The sequence below is a fragment of the Sinocyclocheilus grahami genome, unplaced genomic scaffold, assembly GCF_001515645.1.
Source record: "Sinocyclocheilus grahami isolate Dianchi unplaced genomic scaffold, SAMN03320097.WGS_v1.1 scaffold1192.1, whole genome shotgun sequence".
Lineage (NCBI taxonomy): Eukaryota > Metazoa > Chordata > Actinopteri > Cypriniformes > Cyprinidae > Sinocyclocheilus > Sinocyclocheilus grahami.
In genome coordinates this window covers 33,333-55,073 of record NW_015506371.1, presented here as the reverse complement: position 1 = coordinate 55,073, position 21,741 = coordinate 33,333, and the positions used below count along the sequence as shown (strand labels likewise).

At 36.8% G+C, this 21,741-nt stretch overlaps 2 protein-coding genes across 2 annotated transcripts in view; both read left to right on the top strand.

Moving 5' to 3' along the window:
- LOC107567840 (SMC5-SMC6 complex localization factor protein 2-like) lies at positions 1-11,300 on the top strand. The gene is made up of 14 exons (XM_016253605.1): positions 1-249; positions 360-393; positions 505-1,487; positions 1,609-1,688; positions 3,925-4,035; positions 4,296-4,463; positions 4,807-4,909; positions 5,526-5,613; positions 5,697-5,838; positions 5,971-6,070; positions 6,217-6,393; positions 8,320-8,406; positions 8,488-8,556; positions 9,817-11,300. Exons 1-14 carry the CDS (start codon positions 1-3, stop codon positions 10,522-10,524), a joined length of 3,099 nt encoding a protein of 1,032 aa, XP_016109091.1. The 3' UTR covers positions 10,525-11,300.
- Positions 11,301-11,706: 406 nt separating this feature from the next.
- Positions 11,707-21,741, top strand: part of LOC107567839 (semaphorin-4G-like) — a 19,001-nt gene continuing 8,966 nt past the window's right edge. Inside the window, exons 1-2 of the mRNA XM_016253604.1 lie at positions 11,707-11,859; positions 16,906-17,179. Coding sequence (XP_016109090.1) covers positions 17,044-17,179 — 136 coding nt within the window. The 5' untranslated portion in view covers positions 11,707-11,859; positions 16,906-17,043. The remainder of the gene's footprint in view (positions 11,860-16,905; positions 17,180-21,741) is intronic.

Here is a 21,741-nt window from a genome sequence, read left to right as displayed (position 1 = left end):
ATGTCGTCTGTTCAGGTTGGAGGAGGTTTGTTTCAGTCAGATGCTGTGAAAGGCCAGAGACATTCTCTTCCTCATACATCCCACTCCAGGCTTAACCCTGAGAGCAGTAGTTCCTGCTTATTCCAGCAGAAACCCAAAGCGTCAGTTAACACAGGGGAGCGATTCATCCACCATCCTGATCAGAAAAAAGATAGACTGGAGAATAGAGACCACAAAACCTCTCATTGTAGCAACATGTCCTTACAGAAGGTACAGATTAAGCTCTACATTTTTGTTCAATAATTTTATGATGTGCCACCTTTTTTCAAGTGACTGCATGTTAAACAGGTTTTCATCTATTTTCATTGATTGTGTTACAGGAATTAAGCACCCCTCACCACAAGACTAGTCCAGGTATGGATTATTACCCTTTGTTTTATTACTGATCTCGCCCAGTATTTTTATTTTATTACTTATGAAACTAAGCTGTTTCTCTTTGTGTCAAATACTACTTTTTGCCAACAGAGGGCAGGATGTCCCTATCTGCAAAGAGAAAAAGGGAGGGTAGTACAGACAATGAGAAGGAACTTAAACGGCCGTGTGTTGATTTCCAACCCACCTCGAGCTCTTCCATTATAAACTCGCCTTTAAAGTTCGTCAAGCGTGCTTTTGTGAAGTCCAGCAATGAGTCTGTGATAACTATAAAGGAGAAAGAGTCCCCTAAACCGCTTCCTGCCGCACCAAACAGCAACAACAAACCAAGACCTCCGCCTTCCATCGCCAGGCAGCTCTTTGAACCATGTAAGGACTCAAATACAGGGAGTGACAAACCTCATTCATTTCAACTCGGTAAATCACCCACGACTGCAGAGCCTAAAGATGCTATGGTGGCACGAGCCAACAAAAATCCCAAAGCTCCACCCAGCCAACCGCATTTGCACAACGTCTCTCCGAAGTCGAGCACAACGTTCGACAGCATCGAGACCCTCTTTACTTCAGACTGCTTACCATCACCAAAAACTCATAACAAAAAAACAAATGCTGAGAGAGAAGCTTGTACAGTCTCCACACACACAAGCCCCACTTCTGACCATAAGGAGAGTGTTAAAATTCACTTGTCCCCTCATCATCCTGATCTAAGATCACCCAGCTTTGCAGAACAAGCCAGTTCATGCAAGATGGAAACGGATGAAAGAACGCAGTTGAAAGTGGAGCAGTCACGCAGCCCCAAGGCTATCATGCCTGCCCCAGCTGTTTCGGTGAAAGAAGAATCAAGAGAACAGAAGTGCTGCCCCCAGTGGAAAGATCCCTTAGATATTGAGTTGGGAGATGACTCTGGTGATGAGCTGAGAGAACACTGCAATATCAGCCTCAGCAGCAGCAGCAGTGGTCATGAAGATGATCCGCTGCCATCTCTGGAGAAGCTGATGAGTCGGAGAGACCATGTGCCGGTTACTCCCGAAAAAGATGCTTTCTCAGAACCCAACACACCCATCTCAAAAGCAGCAGTAAGTTTAAGGATGTTCATAAAACATGTCATGACCTCATGTGTCATTAATCACTCTTTGGCATGCCTGATTTTCACAAACTCCTATGTTTCTTTTCTTTTTTGTTGTTCATCTGTATTAGCCCGAGGCAGTGAAAACCAAAGCCGTTAGTTATAGAAATACACTGGAGCAGATGCTGCAAGAGAAGGAACAATATCAGAGGTTGGTCTAAAATGAAATGAATGAAATCTGAGAGATTTCTGTCCCTCATTTGAAAGTCCACACCAAAATGTGATGCTCGTAGAGATCGTGAAAGTAATTCATGTGAATCAAGCAATTGATTCTAAGTCTTCTGAAGAGTCAAGATGGCTTTATATTATAACCAGGTTTAATTCATACATTTAAATCTGAATATAAATACTGTATATAATAGGGCTGGGCGAATATAGCTAAAAAAAATTTCAACGATATAATGTTTCATATCGTTCGGTATCGATAATTATTGACATTTTTTTATAACCTTTTTTTTAAAACAAAGCAATAGAATTTTTTTTTTAATATAACCACTGTATTTATAATTAACATAATTTATTGAGACAAACAACAAATATATATTTTTTAACAATCAAACACAATAAAAAATTAAACAAATATCTAATGTTTTATATGCAGATTAAATAGGTCTTTATTGTATAGGTCTAATTGTCTCCCGAGGGCGCAATGAGCAAAATAATGCAGCGCATTTAGCAAGTAACTCTATAAAAACGTGCGTTACGTCTAAATTAACTCATAAAAGTCAAATATAATTTTGTAAATTGCATAAACAATTATGAACAAAGCAGCATCATGTATTTATGCATTGCTTAATCCAAAGAGCCGAAGAGCCATTCACACAGACTGCATTTAAAAACATATGAGACGCAGTGAAAAGGAATAAACCTCCACAAATTGGTGACATGTTTTCTAAAAGTTTAAACCGTTTTAACTTTGCAAGGCTTTCTATACATCTCTTCTGTGAGACGCGAGTGCAGCAGTCGTACTTGTCAGTCTAAAAAAATGCGCTGAATATGCGTTGTGTGAATGGCTTGGTTTCGGTTTTAACCCATTCTTCTCCACATTGAGCTTCTATATTTTTCTAACATTTTGAATGCATAACACCGCAGCGGCGCGTCTCGTGGGCTAGACTAACAAAACATTAAACTGAAACAACGTCACTTGCATCACCGCATCTAACATTCAAATGCAAATGTTTATTTTAAATTCGACTAATATTCTTTATTCACAATCTCCTCATCACAGGCAGGCACAGCACTCATTTCAGCATGTGTTTGTGTGTGCTGTCTGCATCACTCATAGCACGTGCCTATATCGTGCGCTATATCGAACATTTTTTATATCGTTATCGAAGAAGGTGTACCGTCGATGAATATTGATACCGTTTTATCGCCCAGGCCTAATAAACACTGATAAACACACATACATAAAGTAAATCAAATATGTGACCCTGGACCTGGACCACAAAACCAGTCTTAAGTCGCTGGGGTATATTTGTAGCAATAGCCACAAATACATGGTATGGGTCAAAATTATAAAATTTTTATTTTGTGCCAAAAATCATTAGGATATTACGTAAAGATCATGTTCCATGAAAATATTTTGTAAATTTCCTACCGTAAATATATCAAAACATAATTTTTGATTAGTAATATGCATTGCTAAGAACTTCATTTGGACTACTTTAAAGGCGATAAAAATTCCAGATATTTAAATAGTTGTATCTTGGCCAAATATTGTCCTATTCTAACAAACCATACATCAATGAAAAGCTTATTATTCAGCTTTCAGATGATGTATAATTCTCAATTTCGAGAAATTGACCCTTATGACTGGTTTTGTGGTCCAGGGTCACATATGGTAAACATAAGGTCAACCATACTTGCTTGATGCGTGAGAACAAACCTCATTTGTTCCTGCACGTCAAGCAAGCACGTTTGAGCATCCGTTTACTATATTTGATCTTCATTTGTGTTTTGAACATGTAACAACATGAGTCAGTGATCTATTCCTTTGAATCAGCCTTTACATTGCTTACATTTAGGATTGTGCACTTTTTGAAAGTATTGGCTCTATGGACTACAGACATGAACGAGAACTCAAATTATGTGACTTATTGAGGGGAAGTCTGCTGTTACTTTAATTTTAAGTTTGATACCTTGTTTGCTTCAGAAAATGTGAAAGTGTAGTCTTGATTCACCCTTGGTGTATTAATGCCAGGCATTCTGGCTGACAGTAACACTTTGGGTGTGTAAAATTGACAGGTTGTTGTTTATTCCGACTGTCAGTTTCACAGACCTGTGATTATGCTATGGCAGAATTTGTTGAGACAGAGCCTGCAGTCTCACCCTGAGAAATGTCTAATAATGACTGGACACACTTCATTTTTCATTTGACTACACAGGTCAAAAGAGTTGGAGAGACAGTTACTTGAGTCATGTGAAGAGGATCTGCTGAATTTATATGAGGATGAGAACAGTGAAAGTAAAGAGGAAGACATCTCACTTGAGCAAAGGTATTTTGTCCATACTGTAAATAGCGGGTTTCATTCACATCATTAGTTTTTTAAAAATACAATCACCAATTCAAACTACATTGAAGCCTTTTGATGTTTTAAAGTAGATTAAGGCAGTCAGTTTAAATAAAATTGTTTGGAGTTTGAATATATGTGCATGAATGTAGTTTGATTATATATGCTACTTTGTATTATGTAGAATATTGTCAGCCTCTTGAAAATGTATCATTAATCTGAAAACATTTTTGTTTAATTTTTAGAGAATTTTTGCAAAGGTTCTCGGTCGCCTCATGTGCCATCAGGGACATCCACCCAGGAGAGGAAGTATTCTTACCTGCTAGGTTTGGTCGACTCTTCAACCACCTAACGCTGGACCTGAGGAAGATTAGTGTGACTCCGCATAACAAATCACAACAAATCCTCCTTCAGTAAGACTGACAGCTCTCATTTTCAGTTTTCTCTAGCTTTCAGTTTTTTCTTATGATAAAAGGTGTTTAAATATTATGTCAAGTGTCTAAATGTGCTAATTTTTGAAATGTGCAAAATTAACAAATTGATTTAATCCTTCCATTTTAGTAATAGATAATACCTGTCTGTTGACACCTTAAACCCAATATCAAATGTAGTATCACAGTGAGTTCACTTCTCAAAGAATTGAGTAATATAGGAGATGCATCAATGATTAGTTAATTTGCAAGGCTTGGTGTTTTTTGTTATTAATATTCTTTATTGCGCTTTGCAATATGAGCTTTTTGTTTTCTTCCTCTATAGGGCCCGTACTGAGCATGTGCTGTCTCTGATCAGTGCTGGCTTGTTGAGGAAAGCCTACTTTTCTTTCCCTTGTCAGCCTGAGGTTACATGCTGGCTTTTCCAGGTAAAACCACTCTCTTTCCTCATATTTTCTGTCCTACAAAAAACACTGTGTGCTTAGTCAGTAACGCATGGATGTACTATACAGTGGGCCAAAAAATATGGACAATTAATCTACACTTAAAAATATATGAATTTTACATGGTTCTATATTTTATTATCTAATGCAATGCTCTTTTTGGGACCGCTGTATGTTTAGTCTCATGTTGTGATCTGTTGATCAGTTTTTATGAGTTGTATTAGGTAATGTACTGTATGTGTTTATAGCATTCCTTTTGTATTGTTATATGGTTGTATTGAAGTTTTAGGTTCGCTGTTCCTATGATATTTATTTGACTCGTTGCATTTTATTCACGCCGTCTTATATTCTCTCATGGGAAACCTGTATACCATTGGGACATTTACGTTTAAACCTATCTAAACATTACAGCGGGGGTTCTTTCCTAAAAGCTTATGCTTTTAGTATCCCAACATGCATACAACTTTGCAGACTCAACTCATATGTTCCAATAGCCAAAATTATTCAATATAATTTTAATAATTACAACCTGCACTTTAACACAGTGCACAATTAACTGCCTGAAATTTAAGTACAGCTAATAACTCTAATGCTTTTTCAGATGATGTCAGTTCACCCAAACCCCATTATTTCCTCACACATCATGCAGTCCTTGCAGACCATTGCTCTGTCTGCTGCTCATCACATAGGTATGTTTGAACGACCTCATAATGGCCAAATATGCTGTTCCCGTACAACTGATAAAGCACTAAAATTGACTGTTGTGTTATAGTTGAACACCAGAGCCAAAGTTTTAAAGTGTGGGTACCCTCTGTACGGGACATCACCCTGGTTTTCCTGAACATGGGGGCGTCATTTATCAGTCTGTTCCCTTTGGAGGCTCTGCAACCCCCTTTTACTGAGGGAGACCTTTTGTGAGTTTTTTACCTTTCAGTCTGCAGCATTATACTTCTGTACTAGTCATATGTCTTTGTCTTTCAGCATATGTCTTTCAGCTTCATAAAAATGCTCTGTTGGTATTTTAATGCATATGTATGTGTTGGCAGAGAGAGCTTTCAGCTGGAAGAAACCAGCCAAGACCGAGTGCTATCTGACATGAAAGACAATGCTACTTTACCAGTACATAATTTGGAGAGTGTTCTCAATGTAAGCTGAATATTTTAAGAATGATTTTGTCATGTATTGAGTAGTAGGTGATTTTTAATTTGTTTAACGATAATTTTGCTTTAAATGCAACCGTAAGTGTCAATCTAATTTGTGCCTGTATTTTTTTTTTTTATATTTTTGTTCAGTACCTCTCCCTGTGTACTGCATTGTGTCCAAGAGCGTACACTGATGAGGAGCTGATGTTGCTTCTGGCGGTGGTGTGTAGAATTGGACTGGAGACTCATTTTCAGCTGCTACCAACTGGACACTTTAGCCTCCTGCTCCAGAATCTGCTCAAAAACATCACACACTGGGATGTACAGGTCAGAAAGAGTGTGTTTAATATTCATATTGCCCAAAAATGAACATTCTGTCATCATTTACTTGCTCTCATGCCATTCCAAACAATTATCAGTATCAGTGTTTTTATACAATGAAAAATAAGTGCATTAGCATTGTTCATTTAATCTTGAATAAGATCATTGTCATTAATTTTCAGATTTTTGACAATATTCAGTGCTATATATGTCTATTTTCTATGGAATGGCTTAATTTTTTTTTCTTTAAATAAGAGGAACCATAATTTCAACAAAACAGTCATTGTTGCTAATTAGATTTTAAATGTTTAAATTTTAATTATATAAAAAAAATTTATAATATCAAGGTTGTTTTTCACTACATGGACTCAAGGGATAAATATGTATAATAATAGCTTTTGTTTATAAAATGCACTAAAATTATTAAGTAAGGTAGGGTCATTATGGCAAAATAAACTCAACGAGACTTGTCAGGTCTTGTATTTGTCACGGTTGCACTACTGTGAGGAGTGCGGAGCGAGGAACGAAGGAGACGAGGAGTACATCAATCAAGAGATTTTAATAAATATAAGAGAACCAGGAAAACACATGTAGCACTCATACGAACAATACCGGACAAAGAACTCAAAACAGGAAACACTTTAAGTACACAACTTAATCAGGGGAAGACAAGACACACCTGGAATCAAATGAGAAACAATCAGGGAGCAGGAACAGGAAGATAACCAAATAAGGGCAAGGAAGGCACATGGGTAGCAAAACACACACAAAACAAGGAACAGAGTCTGACATAACTACCCCCCCCCATCCCGGAAAGTGCGTCCCGCGCTGTACAACATATAACTGGGAGGGGGGGTGGGTGCTCTGGAGGCCTCTAGGAGCAGGGTACCAGGATGGAAGGCCTCCAGGGCGGTGGCCGTTCTGGGGCCCATGGCGGATCTGACAGTTCGGGGCGCCATGGTGGCGCCCCCCAGCCCCCGCCCCGGCTTCTACGGCTGAAGCCCTACTACCCCTCCCCCCCAAAAAAATACTTGGGGACAATTATGGGCTCCGAGGCCCTCCGTGGGCCAGACATAGAAACATGAGCTCTCCATGGGCTAAACTCGGAAACGGGAGCCCTCACTGGGCTAAACTCGGGAACGGGAGCCCTCACTGGGCTAAACTCGGGAACGGGGAGCCCTCACTGGGCTAAACTCGGGAACGGGGAGCCCTCCGTGGGCTAAACTCGGGAACGGGAGCCCTCCGTGGGCTAAACTCAGGAACGGGAGCCCTCACTGGGTTAAATTCAGGGACTGGGAAGCGCTTACGAGGAGCTGGCACTGGAGCCGACACTGGAGCGAAGAGTCGGGTGCGCTCTCGGGTGAGGAAGAGGGCCCTGAGCCAGTCATTTCTCCTCTTCCTCCTCTTCTGATTACGGGTGAACTGGGCGCCGGGCGGGCATGTCGTTGCAGTGGGCTTGGGTCAACAGCGGCCGGCGGGCTTGACTTCGTAGCGGCCGGCTTGACTGACTCGGGAACGGCCGGCGGGAAAACAAAACACTTTCAAAACCAAAAAACAAACACGGGGGAAAAGGGGCGCCGCTTACTGTCTCTGGTCCGGTATGGCAAGCAAGGCACATGGGGTGCAAAACAAGGAACAAAGTCTGACAGTGTCATCCTGAAGGGGCTTATTTTGCGATAATGACTGTCCATTTACAATTCTGAATTATGACAAAAACAAATCTTTGAATCAAACTGACCAATTCCTAATGTTGTTTTTGCTGCTTTAAATCCCAAGTGCACAACAAAAGCTTTCTGTGACAGGTCTAATTTATTCCCTCCATATTGTATGAATAAAGTAAGGCACATCTGACTGTCTTTGTTTTGTCAGTATTGTTTTATATCACAATTGTATTACTTAATTATACTAATTTGAGCCCTTTTTCACTTCCAGAATGATCTGCGGAGTCTTTCTTCTCAGCTGGAGAAGCATATTAAGTGTGACATAAGGGAGAGCGAGAAAATGCTGTATAGGAGCAAGGTGAAGAGCAGCTTCATTCTGTTCTCTGAGAATCACTCAGATCCAGATTTTTATTAGCAGTGTGTTTCTTTTCTTCTGTAGGTGAAAGACTTTGTAGCAAGGATATACACCAAGTGGCAGGTGCTTCTCACACGAACGAGGCCTCAGGAGGTAATGTGAACAAATACAGCCAATTGAAGAATACAAGAATACTGTCAACTGTTGCTGATAAAAGCTGTTGTTACTTTTGGCTGGCTGTGAAGGCCACGTTTTGTTTACAAGTGTTTTCAGAATTTAAGCAGCATGAGTCCTTTACATTCATAACCTATGTATCTGCAGCTAAAAGGAAAGCATTGTGACTGAAAGCGCATGGGTAGAGTCAGCATGAAGAATTAGTGGAATTTTTTGAATATCAAACAATTTGTTGTGTCATAGATGTCTTTTTTATAACAGTAATGCATTGCAAAAAAAGTTAATTGACCTATTGGTTTTCCCAAACCTGATGAGTATATTTTTATATAACACAAAAGTAAATTTTTGAAGGATTTCCTGGTCATTCTTTAAGCAAAAAAAAAAGCTTGCAAAAGCACCATAAAAGTATCATAGAAGTGGTCCATATGACTTTTGTGCTATTTTTCTGAGTCTCATGACGTGTTCAATGAATCAGTTGATCAGAAAACGTTCTGAGCGATTTCTTCATTGCATCTTGTTGATTTATTTGCTTCTTCACTCATGAACATAAACTCTAGAGCTAATGTCAAGATATTCAGTGAAATTTAATTGTACAACATCAAAAGATGTGCCGCAAAAACGCAAATGCAGTGGTGAAGTGCCTTGTGTGTGATACTTGCTCAAAAAACGCTAAAAAAGCTTTTTAACAAGTTAAAAGTTCAAGTTCAGTTTAAAAAAAAAACTTGTCCCTCGATCTTGCCCTTTTCTTTCCACTACCTTGCATCTCCCTTTTTAAATGCAAAAATGCATTCTGTGTGAATGCCTCCTTGAAATATAGTTTTCATATGTACTATTTTTTACCATACTGTAAATTGCATGGAAATGTCGTTCTACCAAATTTCTCCTTTTGTGTTCCATTAAAGGGTCACACTTTAGTTTAGGGACTAATTCAGACTATTAACTAGTTTCTTACTAGCATGCATATTACTAGCAGATTGGCTGTTTATTAGTACTTATAGAATGCATATTAATGCCTTAATCTGCATGACCATATTTTAGATCCCTTTTAGACCTTACTATTAATAAGTAGCAAATTAGGAGTTTGAGGCAAAAGCCATAGTTAATAGAGAGAATTGGTCCCCAAAGTGTGACCCATGAAAGTAAGTCATATGGGTTTGAAACATGAGGGTGAGTAAGTGATGACAGGATTTTCATTATTGGGTGAACTATGCTTCAGTAGGCCTCTTGTGTAATTCACAGGGAAAGCTGTATGATTACTGGAAGCCCCCACCAGAGGATGAGGTGTCCAGCAGTCCTCAGGGCCAGTCCTGCATCAAATCACAAGACACTTCAGAGAGTGCAGAAGAAACTCTGACCACAGAGTGGAGCAGTACAGAATCAGATGTAGATGCTGAGAGCAAAGAGGAAGAAGAGAACTTGCCGAAAGAGTGTGAGGAACCCCAACCTCTGGAGAATGAAGTGAAGATCGAACGAGATGAAGAAGATAGCGTGGAAGACATCAGTAATGAAGAGGAGGAAAATGATGAGCCAAAGCAACAGCTGATAGAGCTAGAGGATGATAGAAAGTTTGAACCAATATCTGATGAAGAGCTGTTTGAAACTCATGAAGACTTGGAGTGTGAGAAACCTCAACTTCTGGAGAGAGAGGTGAATATCGAACGAGATGATGAAGATTGTATGGAGGACATCAGTGATGAAGAGGAGGAAAATGATGAGCCAAAGCAACAGCTGATGGAGCTAGAGGACGATAGAAAGTTTGAACCAATATCTGATGAAGAGCTGTTTGAAACTCATGAAGACTTGGAGTGTGAGGATGATGATGATCTCATGAACAGAGAGGAGGAGCTTCTAAAAGATGAAGAGCCTCATGAAGAAAATAGAAAGCACATACCTGTAAAAGAAAACACTGAGGTGTTAGAGGAGCTTGAGGACTTGTTAAAGAGCTGAGATGAAAAAGGAAACGAGGGATGGATTTTGAGAAGTCTGAGAAAAAATAGAAACATTCTCAGGTCATTTCGAAAGATTTTTACACCGCACCTTTATTGCCATCCATGCATATACATTATGTGGGGTTTTGTGCATTCATTAATGTTCATAGAGTCTTTCAGTAACACACGTCATTCCTGTAGTTGTTTACAAATGGTTTATAATATATATTCTGTGTATGTGTTCTGCATTTACCAGTTGTTCTTAATTTGTTTTTATTCTTCTTTTTTAAGATATAAGATGTCTTATTGAATGTTTGGCCTCCATTTCTCTGAAAATGAGACCATGAACATATTTTTATGAATATACATTTCATTAGGGATAACTTGTAATATCTATGTGGTTAATGTGCACACTGGTAGTTTTCAGGTTCAACTCTTTATGCTGCTGTCAAATCTATTTTATTTTTATTTTTATTTTTTTACTTACCCCAAAAATCTGGAGCATCTTCATCCAGAAAATATCACTATAACAGCAAAAGCAAGGGCTTAAATAATAGGCAACATTTCTCTGTAGGTTCCAAGGATGTTTAAGCGTCTTAGTAGGCTTGAGTACAGAGTGAATATAGTGTATTTGTATTATTTTGGTGTTAGCAATCCAGTCTTCTTCAAAAAAGGCTAACTTTAGAGTGATGTTTGTCATAAGAATTAATTAAAAACTGATTTCTGTATTTCTTAAAAAGTGAGAAAATCCTTTGGTTATTTTTATGAAAATAAATACTCGGTCTGATAAACAGGTATGTGTGTTTCCACTCACACTCCAGACTAGCCTGGTCTTGCAAGTGTTTATATATAGTTACATCTTGCACTATTCCAAATGGTGCTGGTAATTCAGCAATATGTATGATTTTGAAAACTAAGGCATGCCACTTGCATGCATATTCACTGAAGTGTATTCCTATTCTGATCTCTATTCTGAAATCCGCATATTTAACAATGAGCAAATTGCATGTTTTAACAGTGCAGTTCGTTTATAATAATAATTGTGTAAGTGGGCTTTTCCAGTCGATAGCGAAGGAATGCGGTGGCCCAAATATTTCCCAGGAGCCCAGATGGTTTCCCCTATAATGCAGTCCGTCAGCAGCGTGTTTGCAGCTCGAGCGCATTGTTTGAGATGGAGAAGTGGCGCAGGAGGGCGTACAGTACCTGCGACGAGGATCTCGCGCACACACAGCACAGCGAACATCACAGCTGAGTTCATTCCGCATCTCCGCTCTGTCTCGCGTTGCTTGGCTTTACACTAACTACTAGACGACTTTCCTGCGTTTTTGCACGATTTGTGACGAAAGGCATTTCAGTAAGTAGACCACTTTGATACTGCACACGTTTTCTCATTCTTTTTGTGATATTTGTTTTCAGTGCACGTCTAAATAGTGAGCATCGCACGAAAGATAGTGAAGTTCTTTCTGGCAGTTCAGTATGAACAAGTCTCACATAATGTTGAGTGAAGACAACAAAAAGCTGAAATGATAATTAAAATTAAATTATAATTTTGCACAGACGAAACCTCAACGTATATGGCAAGCCACTTTAACATTTATTCCTTAAAAATAACTTTGTTACTAGTATTTTAGAAATATTGCAAAGTAAGCAAGTAGTATTTTGTGTAGTACTAGTATCTATAAAATTTCACTAGCGTATATTAATTAGTATCTGATACAAGTAACTTATTTTTTTATATACTTTTTGGGGGTAAATATTCGAATATTTACTTGTCTGTTCTAGTATTCGTAGTACTAATTGAAAAATATTTATTAGACACTAGTGTGTGTTCCAGTTGTTACTAGAAATGTTTTATTTTTGCTAATAAGATTGTTGAGCAACCACTAAATAGTGCGATAAAAACAAACACACACGTACATACTAATAAAGTTTTAATAAATTTACTAGTAACTTTTGGGATAGATTAGAGTAACTATGAAATAAGTAATGGTACATAATAAATAGTTACTAGTAAAACTAAAATAGGTGCCAGCAACAATTGGAATAGTCAATGTCTGAACCACAGATTTGCAATCTGTTACCAGTAAAAATGCAATAGATACTTGTACTATTGGGATAGTAACTAGCGGTAGTTCAGTATTTTAAGTACTAGCAAATAGTTAGAAGTAACTAAAGAATACAAGTGAAACTAAAGAAGGCATCAGCAAAACCTGCAAAACATACTAGTAACATAAAAATAGGTGCTAGTTCATTTTTAGGAAATACATTTTAGAATGGTTTGCCATACAAAGTATAATCTTTCTTCTGTCAAAGACCAGTTCACTAGAAGTTAACCATTAAACTGTGTGAAAGGCCATATGACTGATAGGTATTTTAGGCTATTGATTCGTGATGAGAAAGACTGTGGACACGTCTGCATTTAATCAGATTAATGCGCAGAGTATTAGTCAGCTGACAATGAGAATTTGCAGGGCAAATTTTTTCCTGGCACAAACACATTTAACTGTCCAAGTAAGATGGCATCTGGAAGAAAGTCTTTGGGTGACACACCAGTTACAGAATGTACCCGGTAGAAATAATGTAAATGTGCTCAAAGTGACTGACAGCTGGTTAAAGATGCATGAAGGGTCTCATGCAGTCACTGTTCAGCTGAGCTGCTTGCAGAAACAGAGCTATCGTTTTCTCTCTGCAGCTGCTCAATTCTTGTCACTTGATTCAGTCCATCTTACAGCCTGATACCATGAATCCTGTTGTACAACTACAGCTCAATGATTTATTTTTAAGTCGCAGCTGATCTTCCATTGTCTGGAATTGGCTTTAGCCCATACGGCTCTGAAAGCAGAGTAAGGAATATCAGTATGTGTTTGACTGATCTCTTTAGGGGCTCTCTGATGTGACCACTGTGCTGATCTGGAGCTGTCGCTGTGGGCGCCAATTGATATGCTTTCATTTGCTTTCTTATGGTTTTAGCGCTATGAGATTTTCCACTGGGAAGATTTGGCCTCTCATGTGTCTGACCTATTCTTTCTTTCTTTCTAGTTCTCATTCTCTCTAGGACATCTGAATTGGCTAAATAATAATACTGCTGATGGTTGTGTAGTTATAATCCTATAATGGATTTCTTACATAAACCTCCTACCCCTTAAACTGGATTCTAGTTTTGCACCAATCTATTACTCAGTCCGTGCTGTTCTATGAGCAGTTCAGTTAAGTTATTTGATTCCTGAAACTTTCAGTGATATTTAATACCATATACTGTCATATCTGCTAATGCTTTGTTGACATAAAATTCCTCCAGGGGCTGCACAGACCTTTCAAAGCATATTTTAGTGATGAAAAATCACTCTCCTATTAAAACCAATAAGGATTTTTTTGTCTGTGATTAAATTTGTCAAAATTATTTAAGCAACATTGTAAGTGCAAAAAGGAATTATCATATATAGTCTAAAAGTTCTAAAAGTGCTGAAAGCACATTCAAAATCAGAATTAATCTTAGAAATAAACAATGTTTTAGCATTTTGAAATATTTGAAACAATTTCATTATGTAGAATTAAGAAATATGTAAGATTTGCTCTATTTTTAGGTCACTAATCAAATGTAAGAAAACGTGTGATACTGACCGTGCTAACAGTGACGTTGTAATGAATTTATATATTACAGTATGCAAACTGTTTAATGTATTATTTTTATAATATAATATACACTATATACACTACAATTGAAAAGTTTAGGGTCAGTAGAAAAAATTTATACTTTTATTAAACAAGGATACATTAAATAGATCAAAAGTGACAGTAAAAATATAGTGTTATAAAACATTTCTATTTAAAATAGATTCTGTTCTATTTATAAAAAAAAGGGTGAAAAAAAGAAAAGAAAAATGCATCACGGTTTTCACAAAAAATTAAGCAGCACAACTGTTTTCAACATTGATGATAATAAGAAATGTTTCTTGAAATGCAAATCAGCATATTAGAATGATTTCTGAAGGATCATGTGACACTGAAGACTGGAGTAATGACTGCTGAAAATTCAGCTTTGCATCACAGGAATAAATTACATTTTAAAATGTATTCACATAGAAAATTGTAATCTTAAATTGTAATAATATGTCACAGTATTTACTGTATTTTTGATCAAATAAATGCAGCTTTGGTAAGCAAGCATAAGTGACTTCTTTCAAAAACAAACCAATAAATAAATAATATCAACGCATATTTTACGTTTCATACATTTCAACTTTGCTCATTGATGTTGTTTCTGTTGTTGGAAAGAACAGTATGAGGGCTGTTGATTCGATAAACCTCTCTGGCACAGTACTGCTGATTCCTGCACTTCAACAGGTGTGAATTCAAGCACATCTGTGCAGTTATGTTTGAGATAGTTTGTTTTGTGTGTTTCATTTATACCGAGAGAAAAGGAGTGAAAAAGTTTTGAATGAACAATACGGTGGCCTAGAAAGCCACTGGGAATGTGTTCTCTGAAGAGGAGATAGAGGGAAAAGAAAACAGTGCTCATCTGGTGCGTAAGCCTGTTTAATGGAATGAGGGAGAGAGAGCGTGTGTTTATCTGAGAGAGGGGGAGAAGTCTGGAGTGTTTACAGAAGAGAGGGACTGAGTGTGTTGGAGTAATGGACGGAGGGAGGCGAATGGTTGGATGCTCAGGCCACAGTCTTCCTAAATCACATCACATCAAACTCACACACACACACACACACACACAAGCACAATGACTCCTTTTTAAGTAAAAACCATTCTCTTACAGGTCAGTCATGACAAAACAACACAACAATAGTAAGGGTAGTGTCAATATGGAGACAAATTTGACCTAACTAGGTCTATAAAGAAGTGAATAGTAGTTTTGATAGATATATTTAAAATCATGTATGCTCACATTAGATGAAAACTTCAGTCATATCAGTGACCTTCAAAAAGCTGTTTTATTCTGCATAAGGTGGGTCACCCTTTCATAGTAGCTGTCAGGTTTAATAATACTTCAATTAATACTTTAATAATAAATGAATCATGGGTGAAAAAACCCCTGCTTATAACCAGGCCCAGATGAAATCTGTGGACTTCCTTCTGTGATTTTCTCAAAAAACAAACAAACCAAAACTTTTTGACAGTATCCTACAGGGCTTTATCTTTTTCAAGCACCAATTGTTTTTGTATTGAGTATGACAGTATTTTTATTTATACATTACGTTTCAAGTGTTTGGGGTCGGTAAGACTTTTAAAGATACTCTCTTAGATGCTCGCTAAGGCTGCATTTATTTGATCAAAAATGCAGTAAAACAGTAATATTATGAAATATTATTACTATTAAAAAAAAACTTTTTTTGTTTATTTTAATATATTTTAAAATGTAATTTATTTCTGTGATGGCAAAGCTGAATTTTCATCAGCTAATTCTCCAGTCTTCAGTGTCACATGATCCTTCAGAAATCATTCTAATATGCTGTTCTAAAATGAGACAATTTAAGAAAATAGTTGTGCTGCTAGTTTTTTTGAAAGTGGTGATACATTTTTTCAAGGATTCTTTGATGTATAGCAAGTCCTAAAGAAAAGGATTTACTTGACGTATTAATCTTTTGGAACATTATAAATGTCTTTGCTGTCACTTTTGATCAATGTAATACATACTTGCTGAACAAAAGTATAATTTCTTTAAAAAAAAACACAAACCTTTGAACTGTAACAAAACTAATTTCCACTAGTACATATTTTTTCTGCTCCCTGTTTCTCCAGATGCACTCAGTTTATTGCAGTATTCTCATGAACTCCAAACTTGAACATAAAACTCTAGAGCATTTCCAGACTAATCCGACCTGCTTTTGATGCAAGATGAGAGAAGTCAGAGATGAGCTCTGGCTGAGTTTGTGATATTTGGGTGTAGTCCTGGCTCTTCTGGATTAGGACTCACATTATTCAGTTGTCATACATTAATCACCAGCTTATTATTCAATGCAGTCACCTCGGACACAGCTCAGGATTAAAGGCCTGAAAGGTCGGTGTCACTGGATGCACAGTTGCATCCTTTGATCTTCACTTTGACGTACCACTGGGTGTCCATGTGCTTTGTGCATGTGTCACTCAGTCTTTTGTAGATTTGAAAAGAAGACTTCATTCCTATTAGTGTAACCTTTTAGTGCCACAGGGTGCACTGGTTTCCTTTTAACATGCCCACGTTCCTTTGTTCCGTGCAAACATGAGAATCTTGATAGCTGGTTGTCCTTGGGCGATCTGGGCAGAGAACCACACTGAAATTGTGTTATTTGAGAAATCTGATTAAGCGTCAGAACACGCTTCACCTGATCACATGTCAGCTTAACTATGACATCAGCACTGACTAGTCATTTCTGTACCTGTCCCAACCATCTTGTGTTTTCTTGTTTTGCAGAGTGAAGCGCCTGAGGGAAAGAGAGCTGTTTTATTTTTTTAGTGAAGAAGAGTATAACAGCAGCATTTGTGCATACCAGAGGAAATGGAGGGGTGAGCAGCAGTCTCGTGGTACTCACCCCTCCTGTTCAGACTCCTGATGCTGAAGATGTTGACCCATAGTGCATGGCTGCTGTTCTTACTGTTGCTGGGTGTTGTGTCCACTCTGTGGGGTTACCCCTTCAGACCCCCGCTAGACCTGGATGTGACCCCCAGAACTACAGTCCTCTCCAACGGTATGATACACATGTTTTGGTTTTCATTCATTCATATAATCCTGAAGAGAAAGATCCACCAATCAGACTAGTCACTGTTACTATGGAAACAAATTAAGGCAAAAAGAGCTCTGTGACCATCCACACCCACAAAGCATTGCTAATATCTCAATCGAGTTTCCCTACCTTCTCAAACTACTTATATATTTATTTACTTATATATATATATATATATATATATATATATATACATGAAAGAAATTAAGATTTTAGGTTGCTTTAAATTGATTGAATTTACTTAAAAAAACTTTTGAACTTTCTATTCATCTTTGCATCATAGGAATAAATTACATTTGAAAACATATTCAAATTGAAAACAGTTCTTTTAAATTGTAATAATATTTTACAATATTGTTGTATTTTTGATCAAATAAATGCAGCCTTGGTGATCATGAGACATAAAAAAAATCTTGCCAAACTTTTGACCAGAACATGATATGTACTGTCATTTTTCGATTATGCAAACTTTTTCTTTTGATTTTCATGTATTTTTTGTTTTAAATCAAAGTTTGATATGATAGAGCTAGAGTTGGTTTGGATCAAGTGTTAGAATGCCTTAGTGAAGAATTGTTTGAAATCCCTATGGAGCAAATCATTGGGAAAAATGCTTCCAGAACCAAGACCGCTGAAAAAGTGGGCTAAAAAGCACTCTTTATCTTGGTATGTAAATATGATAATCATTCAGTGCCATGGCATATCAAAGTATAACAGTTTATTTGTGCATTAGCATCACAGTAACATGGTACTACCACAGTACATTTCTGTAAGCATCGCAAGGGTTAATTCTGAAGTAAATAAAAAGGGCTGCTCAGGCAGATGCAGAGAAGCTCGCTGTATGCTTATATGAGGGGGAGTGGGTTCACGAACTGTTTCTGACTCTGTACTTAATCATTCAGATGTAAGCAGGGCTCTATCACACGTTTAGATGACTCGCTGCTTGCCAGCTTGAATTTTGTATATCTCTTCGCTGTTGAACAATAAAACGCCTTTCTCTCACATCTGTGAAGCAGAAATGCAGGAGAGAAGGCACAATAAGCCAACCCAAGGTTTCCTTTATCTCCAGTGTTTAGTTACACAACTGCAGAGAGGTCAGAGGCCTGAGAGACTTGAGGCCTGTGTTGAGTTTAAAAACAGTGAGAGAGCAGCAGGTTCACTCTCCAAGACCAGTCCTACCATTGCCTGCTATAGGTCAATGACCTAGAGAAGGAGTGCTGAAGCCGATTTTCAGTGCAGAAGACAGTCCAAACAGTTTTAAAGGATGTAACTTTAAAATATAGCGTGTTGCATATTTGCATTAAATAGCTAATATGTTAAATATGTGAAAAATAATATGTTATTTACTATTTGTTAGTTTATTAGTTCTCACCTTCAGATGATACTCTTTTCCAGTACAGTAATGCTGTGCTTGGTCTGCAAGGGGTTTTTCTTTATAATCCAAAGTTGAGTTATTTGCTGTGAACAAGTTAATTGCGTAAAAAACAACAAATACTACATTACTCATTCACAACTTCCAAACGAATTAATTACGCATTCATAACCAATTGCTCATTCAATAACAGGTTTATTTTAGTTTTTATCGATATTTTGCATTAATTTTTATTTTTAGATTCCCCATCTTCATTCTCATTTTCATTTGAAAGTTTTAGTAATTTGTTTTCATCATTTTTATTATTTTTTAGTTGTTTTAATATATGTTTATTTAGTTATATTAATTTAGTATATTAAGTTAAACTAAATGAAATGAGAAATGCTGCCTTTGCAAACAGCTTGAAATAATAGTAACTTTAGTATGTACACATTTTATATAACAATTATTATATTTTTATTGAAATACATTTTTATGGTACATATAAACATCTGACCCATTACTTGTGTAGTGCACAAGCCAAGAAACACAGAAAGTAAAATGTATCACATAGAGCTGCTCAGAGAACGCCAAGTGGCTAAGCCCGAGGCCTTGCTGGACCATAATCCATCCCTGCATACATCAGTCTGACAGATCTTTTCATTAAGTTACTTAGCAGCGTCTACTGCACTTACAAAAACCAATGAGCTCATCGCTCCTCTCATCATTTCATTTAGCATCCCTGTGCAGGCATGAGCTTACACTGTGTGCGGAAAATGAGATGTCAATTACTACTGAGTTAATATCAAATCCCTGTTCAGCAACAAGCAAGAGATGAGAGTTTGTAAACTAAAAAGGCATACATTAAACTGGGGTGTTTTTGGCACACTTGGCGCCCGAAGTGAAAAGACATGACTGAAGAGGAACATTTTTTATTATATATATACAGTATATGATTGGCTGAGAGCCTTTTCCAGTGGTGTGATATTCTAGTGATAACAGAGCTCCAACTGTTTCACTGTTTGTATCACTCCAGCAGGCTATGGTTTAAAAAATATTTTATCGATAAAAAACATTTATTATATAAAAAAAATGGTTTCTGACCCTCACCAACATCATATTTCTTGGTCAGGAAGAAATAAGATGTTTGTATCACTACCTCCAAAACTGCATAAAGGGGGTCAAAATGGGGTATTTTCTCGTATTTTTGTTGTTTTAATCAATAATCCTTATGTTAAATTTTAACTTACCTTATAAACTAGGAGTACATTGTCATATATTGCATAAGATTTTTATTCAGAAGTTTTAGTCAGAAGTTTTTTATTCAAGAAATTACATTTATGGACTTTTTAAAGTTTCTTATGGGAAAATATTCGAATATTTATCAAATATCAAATTGAAAAATTTTATATTTATAAGATAACTTTTTTATTATTGTTATTTTCATTGTTATTGTTTGTATATTTATTTTTTATTGTGAAGATAATATTGTTAAATTGATGTACAATTCACTGAAATATTATTGAGATTATTTTACATTTTATTACTTATGAGTTTGCGATGATTATAGCCTTTGATGCCAATATGGCATTAAATTATTACTTTTATATAATAAATTATTTTGTTACGCATTTACATATTTCGTACCACTTTATTTATTCCTTTTGTAAGCACAAAACCCTTGCAAAATATACCCTTCAGTGTGATACAAGATCATTATTTACTCTTGGTAATCATTAAGTTATTAATATGGTTGTATGGTTTTGCAAATTCATACTGGAATATCATTGTCTTGTGCATAATCGCCTACGAACACCAATTTAATGTGGACTGTATGTCTCAGGAACCCCAAAGCTTTAACTACAGAGTGGGTCAGTATCCTAAAAACCCATGATCACCTCTTTCTGTGGCTGCTTAATCATTAATGAGTCCAGAGAGCGCTGTACTTTATAGCCTAATAACCCTCAGAGACATGAGACAGAGCCGAGATAGTGACAGGCTACTTGAGGGAGGACAGTGTAAATTATATTTGCACTGTATGTATTCTACTCCTCAAAACACCCTGAGCACACTCATTATGCTTCTGTCAAATATCAAAGCTCACACTGCTGTGAAACTGCGTGAAGCGGCTGGTTTAAACATGACTCTGAACGCTGAGTTCCTCGCTGGTTCTCGGGAGACCTTCACTTGTTTATTTAGCAAATACACAGTCTCTCTCTCTCACACACACACATGCACAAGGCCTCTGGGATGACAATCCGAATCATGTTGTGAATGTCATATTGATTAGTTAATTAGCAGTGCAGTTGAGCAGACAGAGGGTGTGTGTGTGTGTGTGTAGACATGACAGGAGTGTCTTGAGTAAATGTACTACTGTAATGTCAGTTTGTAAAGGTCTAATGGTAGTCATTCTGCTCTCAGTGCTCAATTACATATTCACTACATGGCTAACAGTATGTTGACATCCCCATCTAATTGACAGGTTCGGCTAGGCCCTCAATTCCAGTGCAGACAGATTCAAATGTTACTGCATGAAATTATATTCTAGAGAATTTTATGCTTCATGGACTTGAATGGGATCTAATCTCTTCATCCATGTTACAAAATCTATTGGAAAAGAAGGATTATGAGGGTGAACTCCCTATTAATAATATTTGCATATTGCACAGGGCTGTATTTGTTTAAATATTGTGGACTTTTATTACAATTTCACATGACAGTTTTCTATTATAATATATCTGTTTCTATTTTAATATATGTAAAAATGTATTCCTTTGGCAAAGCTGAATTTTCAACATCATGGACTTCAGTCTTCAGCAGTGTTGGGGGTAACTCATTACAAGTAACGCAATACGTAATCAGATTACTTTTTAAAAGTAACTAGTAAAGTATCGCATTACTTTTTAATTTACAAGAGTATATCTGAGTTACTTTTTCAAATAAGTAACGCAAGTTACTTTTTTTTTTCCAATTTAGGGAAAAAAAACACAGATTCAGTATTCCTCAAAATGAATAAAAATAATGCAACTCAGAATATGTAATAATTAAATGTTAAACAACACAAATATCCTTTATGTATTTAATCCCATTTTATTAACCAATGTCTTTGCTTCTGACCTTCGAAGATCCAGTTCAACCGTACTAATAAGCACAAATTACTCTAGACAAACATTTGTGT

Bases quoted from the DNA above. Each gene is read 5' to 3' on its own strand.
- LOC107567840 (XM_016253605.1), top strand. From the start codon at position 1: ATGTCGTCTGTTCAGGTTGGAGGAGGTTTGTTTCAGTCAGATGCTGTG. The intron at 1,488-1,608 runs GTAAGTTTAAGG...CATCTGTATTAG, and splicing joins CACCCATCTCAAAAGCAGCA to CCCGAGGCAGTGAAAACCAA. The intron at 5,839-5,970 runs GTGAGTTTTTTA...ATGTGTTGGCAG, and splicing joins TTTACTGAGGGAGACCTTTT to AGAGAGCTTTCAGCTGGAAG.